The sequence below is a fragment of the Miscanthus floridulus genome, chromosome 18, assembly GCF_019320115.1.
Source record: "Miscanthus floridulus cultivar M001 chromosome 18, ASM1932011v1, whole genome shotgun sequence".
Lineage (NCBI taxonomy): Eukaryota > Viridiplantae > Streptophyta > Magnoliopsida > Poales > Poaceae > Miscanthus > Miscanthus floridulus.
Genome location: NC_089597.1, coordinates 91,163,167 through 91,168,153, shown reverse-complemented (window position 1 = coordinate 91,168,153; position 4,987 = coordinate 91,163,167). Strand labels below are relative to the sequence as shown.

Here is a 4,987-nt window from a genome sequence, read left to right as displayed (position 1 = left end):
CTTCACACATACAACAAACCAGATCCATATAACATGTCATTATAGTACCATATTAGATGCCAATATAGAGGTCCAAATAACATGTCAAATACTAACATATAGGTCTAAATGTTATGTCAAACAAAAATAGAAACTAGTATTGAGTTTCCTAGACAACTAGTAGTCAGCTACGTATCAAGCATTGAAACCCAACAAAGTAGCAAGCCTCAAGTTGCTCCTGTTCCCCTTCGTGAAGCACTTGCACTTTAGATGAAAAAGGAGCATAATTATGTTAGTAAAGTTATTAAAATATATAGTAAAGAGAAGCAAAGGTGCCATGTCTTTGTCTCATTGTTGGGCTCTCCTCACCCTTTTCCCCTTTTCCTTCGTGTACCACTTGCACTTAACAAGAATAGAGTAAAAGCAAGTTAATATAGGTGGCAACGCTGAAATTTGCTAGAAAAATAGTAACAAACAGCAGCCATGAATCACATACATTGTCTCATTGTTTTGACCATGATTTTGAACCACTGTCTGGCAAACTGAAAAACGACCGCACTCTAACAACAAGTTTTAATTCTATGTGATTTAGCCTGCAAATTAAACACGTCAACACATCTACTAATCGCTACTATTTTCCATCTCATGAATTAGTGAAATACCTCGGCTCTTCCATGGCGACTATCCCGAAGCAGGTGGGAAGCAGGGGCATAGGTCGAGGTCATGAGTAACCGAACGGCTCCACGGGGATGTGGGGCTGGGCAGCGGGCCATCCCCTAGCCACGCCGCCTAGTCGCGCCCACCAGCAAATGAGCGGCGCTGGGGAGGTGGGGCTGGGCGGCGGCCGAGCTCCCAGCCACGCCGCCGAGGGCCCGCGCCGGGAGCAGTGAGGCACCCGCGAGCAAAGGGCCGAATGCTCGCGCCGGGGACCAGTCGGGCACCCGTGACCGCGAGTAGGGGGGTCAGGAGGGTGGGGAGAGTGGGGAGAGTGGGAGGGCGACGGGAGAAGGAGCACCGCCGCCGGGATCCGTGCCGTCGCCGGGAGGCGCGCCGCCAGGAGCCGTGATGCCAGAACCCTAGGCAGCGACTGCGACTTGCGAACGAAATCAATTTCATGCGAGTCTGCCGAGTAGGAAAAGCCCCCCAAGGGCATTTTTGTCTTTTTGTCCACCAGCCTTTTCTTTTCTTTTCTTCTTGTCATTTAATCTGACAATTAGCAACGGTGTTACAAACTAGGGATAACGGTGGCTTCACTTAAAAATAACGAGGATAATAATACAAAGTTAAAAAAGAGAGGTAAAATCACTATTGAGGTTTGAAATAAGGGTGGAAACACCAAATTCTCTAATAAAAACTAACTTTACGCAGGCTACCTTACTAGTTACTAATTCTCTTCTTAATAACCTTGCTAGTTACCATCGTATGATGAGAAATCTCATTTAAACAATAGGACCCATATGGAAATTTAGAGCAAGTCCCTTTCTGTTTTGCAAGAATGAAAAGGCTCCAGCCTATTCTAAATCAGGAAAAGCAATAGCTGCAAAAAAAAATGTTCAAGCCAAACTTCAAAAGAAGCGTGGCACATTAACATCAAGCCTTAGCCAACAAACAATTGAGTAGTCCTCTTGAAAAGGAAAAAAACAGCTATGCTACTGGCAAGCTACAAATACGACTTTAATTTACATCGTCATTCCGTTTCCATCAACTAGGTAAATAGTAAATCCTTTTCATCAGAAACTAAAGGAAGATACTAAAACTCATCTTCCGCGATAGACAGGGCGTGTATTCTACATTAGTGTGTGTGTGTGTATGTATGTATGTATGTATGTATGTATGTATGTATGTATGTATGTATGTATGTATGTATGTATGTATGTATGTATGTATGTATGTATGTATGTATGTATGTATAGTCAGACCATATATACAGCCTCGTCAGGGTCTTCATCCCCGATCAGTATGAGCCCCTCGATGAAGACAGGGAACATGCACCGGATCAGCTGGCAACCGGTGGTGACCACGCCCGCTGGTGCATCGACGATGTCATAGGCATGGTGCTTCTTCAGGATGCCTATCACACTTGCTATGTCCCCTTCTCTGATTAACCTATCAAATTTTGTTGCAACCTTAGTTAACAATGGTGCTTTAACTGTGAAGGCAATGTAATGATCAGTTTGGAGAAAAAAAATAAATAGCATGACTTTCTTGTGTTTGCAATTCCAGTCTCACATCAATACTGTGACATACTGGTCTCGACTTCTCTCATCTATAAATTTAACTTGAAATAAGTACAAGTCATTGTGCAAAGTTCAGTGGGATATTTGAGGAAACCAATTTTGGCTTTCTACCTATATATTGTGATCGGTGCAATAAACTGACAACCTAGTAGAGTTTATGTGTTTGGCAGTTGTAAATTGTGATGGGCTAACTCCAACCTCAAAACTGACAGAGAGGTATACTTCTACTAGTCCAATCTTGGGAGATAGGGGAGGAACATAGCAATGATTAGGCGGACAGAGATTACACATTTTGCAGGGTTTATGGCCTTTTCAATTCATTCACCTAAATTTGTGTCGACGAGGTAAACTTCTATTAGTGCAAACTTGGAAAAAAAATCAATGTGGGAAACTACTAGTAGGATATGAGGAACACAGAGATAGCAATTAGTGGGTGTGAGATTAACATAGTTTACTGGGTATATGGTCTTTTCAATTCCTTCACCTAAATTTGTGAGCCACTAAACCTCAAAACTACAAGAGAGGTAAATTTCTACTAGTGCAAACTTGGGAAAAAAATTGTACTAAACTTGGGAGGAACAGAGAAAAAGCAATTAGCAAGAGGGAGATAACACAATTTATAGGGTATATGAGATTTTAATTTTCTTCACCTAAATTTGTTGTGAAGGATCTTACCCTTCCTTAACACGCAAATCTCCATTGCAAGAAAACTCGTTGGTTGCCATCCAGTTCTTCAAGTTTTGTGAGGCGCCCCTCTTGTCGCTGTCAAAGCTAATGGTTTTGTATTTGATCATGGGAGTGATCACGGCGCCTTCGCCGGCACGCACGTAGAATCTCTTGCCCGAGTTCCTATCAGAAATGTAGAAGTTCGTCACCCGTGCCTGCCAAAGGGATGCCAACATCACTTCGACTGCGAACCATATCCATCAGGTGCCACTAATAACGAGAGTTGACCTCGGAGTGTCTGAGTCGCCACCGGCGGCGGCAGCAGCACCAGCCCCATCGACGGCGCTCGTACATCTGAACGGACGTGAACACGCACCGGGAGGCGTCGTGGAAATTGGCGCCCAGCGGGTGGCGACCGCAGGTAACTTGCTGCAGGAGTCAGGACACGGCGGTCAGCCGGTCATGTTATGCCAAATACTTCAGCAGATTAGAGTTTGTAGCCACTGCTTTGGTAAGTAACTAGTTAAAGCAACGCATGCATTGCTTTGGTTAAGCAAAAGTGGTTTGGTAGCTTGGCTTCCTCAATCAAAACCATTGACCATACATGAAACTCATCGTCAGTTTTGATTGACATTCTTTGACGCATAAACTAGTTGAAGCAACAAAAACAAAAAAAGAAGTACAGGATCTTAGTCACGTTCGGAACTGCACAGAATGCAATATTTTTACTTTTTTTTTAGGGAAAATGCATTTTTTTTACTTGGCACGCATGGACTGGGAGAATACCCATGCAATTGTTAGCGATAGCAGAGTCGTACGTACGTCAGGTAACAGATTTTGTAACAGCGAAGCAAGGATGGAAGGCAATAGCTGATTGATTTTAATTCGGAGATTGATTGAAGCTGAATCAGAGCTCACCCCGGTGATCTTGACGAGCTCGCCGACGGGCATGTCCCCGCCGTGGTCGTCGAACACCGTGTCGGGGAACCGGCGGAAGAACCTCTCCGCCTCGGCCGCCGTGCGCCACGCGTTCGACGCGAACACGGCTGCGACGGCGGCCACGGCGCCGCCCGCCGCGGCGAGGACCTCCCACCGGCGCCACGACACGAGGCAGTAGGCCCCGGCGCCGAGGGCGGCCGCGGCCGCCACGGCCACCAGAACGTAGCACGCGAACGGGACGCCGAGCCTCGCCCTCCCGCGCGCAGGCGACGCCACGGCCGTCCCCGCCTCCTTCCTCCTGCTGCTCCCCTTCCTCGACGACGACGACGACGACCCGACCACCGGCAACGGCGACGGGGACGGCCCGACGAGGAGCCCCGGTGGGTGCGAGAGCTGCGACAGCGGTCCCGACGCCGGCGACGGCGAGGGCCGGTGCAGCGGGCCGGAGCTGCGGCGCGAGGAGGCCGGCGACGGCGCCTGCGATTGCGACGCGGAGATGTCGAACATCCGGCCGAGCTCGCCCGAGCGCGCCACGTCCCCGCCAGTGTACGGCGGCGTGGCGGCCGACCCCGACGACAGCCGCCGCTCCCGCTTCCTGTCCGGCGCGGGGCCGGACACGTACATCCCGCTCCCCATCTGGTGCATCGCGAGTTCGCGACCGAAAGAAGCCGCACGGACACGGGCACGGGCACGACGATCTCGATCGCGGACCCGAGCCGAGAAGAAGAAGAGTCCAATCCACTCCCGTCGCGGCGTGATGTGAGACTGACTCGCCGACTAGGCGACTACTAGGGCTGCTGCTTTAGGGCGCAACGTGGTGCCGTGATCGTCTTATCAAGAACAGAGTAGGGAGCACTGCATGTAAGAGAATGAAACGCTCAATTCATTCATTCAGTAGTGACTGAGTACATATACAAGATGCCAGTGAATGCTGGCCGAACAATGCTAACAAGCTCCTATATGTGCGGATCAGGCATGCAGCAGTACATGAGAGAGATTACAGAGATGACAGCTGAGTCTACGCTAGCTAACTGAATCCCTAACTGAATGCTGAAGAATCGGTCGTTTACACCCCCCGCAGTTGGAGCGTCAGTTGATCGGATGCACAAACTGTCCCTGAATTCAGTGAACAATGGCGTCGGTAGCCCTTTTGTCATGATGTCTGC

At 48.8% G+C, this 4,987-nt stretch overlaps 1 protein-coding gene across 2 annotated transcripts; it reads right to left on the bottom strand.

The window, feature by feature from the left end:
- Positions 1-1,509: 1,509 nt before the first annotated feature.
- LOC136522606 (uncharacterized membrane protein At1g16860-like) lies at positions 1,510-4,681 on the bottom strand. 2 transcript variants are annotated; one of them, XM_066516409.1, is made up of 4 exons: positions 3,801-4,681; positions 3,171-3,311; positions 2,892-3,097; positions 1,510-2,085 (listed from the first exon to the last, which is right to left on the bottom strand). In XM_066516409.1, the coding sequence occupies exons 1-4, from the start codon at positions 4,464-4,466 to the stop codon at positions 1,893-1,895; spliced, it is 1,206 nt and encodes a 401-aa protein (XP_066372506.1). In that variant the 5' UTR covers positions 4,467-4,681; the 3' UTR covers positions 1,510-1,892. The 2 variants fall into 2 exon arrangements, with proteins under 2 accessions (XP_066372506.1, XP_066372507.1); XM_066516410.1 differs by having other exon boundaries at positions 1,977-2,085; positions 2,867-3,097.
- Positions 4,682-4,987: the final 306 nt, after the last annotated feature.

Excerpts from the sequence above, each read along its gene's own strand:
- LOC136522606 (XM_066516409.1), bottom strand. The coding sequence starts at position 4,466 with ATGCACCAGATGGGGAGCGGGATGTACGTGTCCGGCCCCGCGCCGGAC. Across the intron at positions 3,312-3,800 it reads AGCTCGTCAAGATCACCGGG|CAAGTTACCTGCGGTCGCCA; the intron begins GTGAGCTCTGAT and ends TGACTCCTGCAG. Across the intron at positions 2,086-2,891 it reads GATTTGCGTGTTAAGGAAGG|GTTAATCAGAGAAGGGGACA; the intron begins GTAAGATCCTTC and ends AAAATTTGATAG.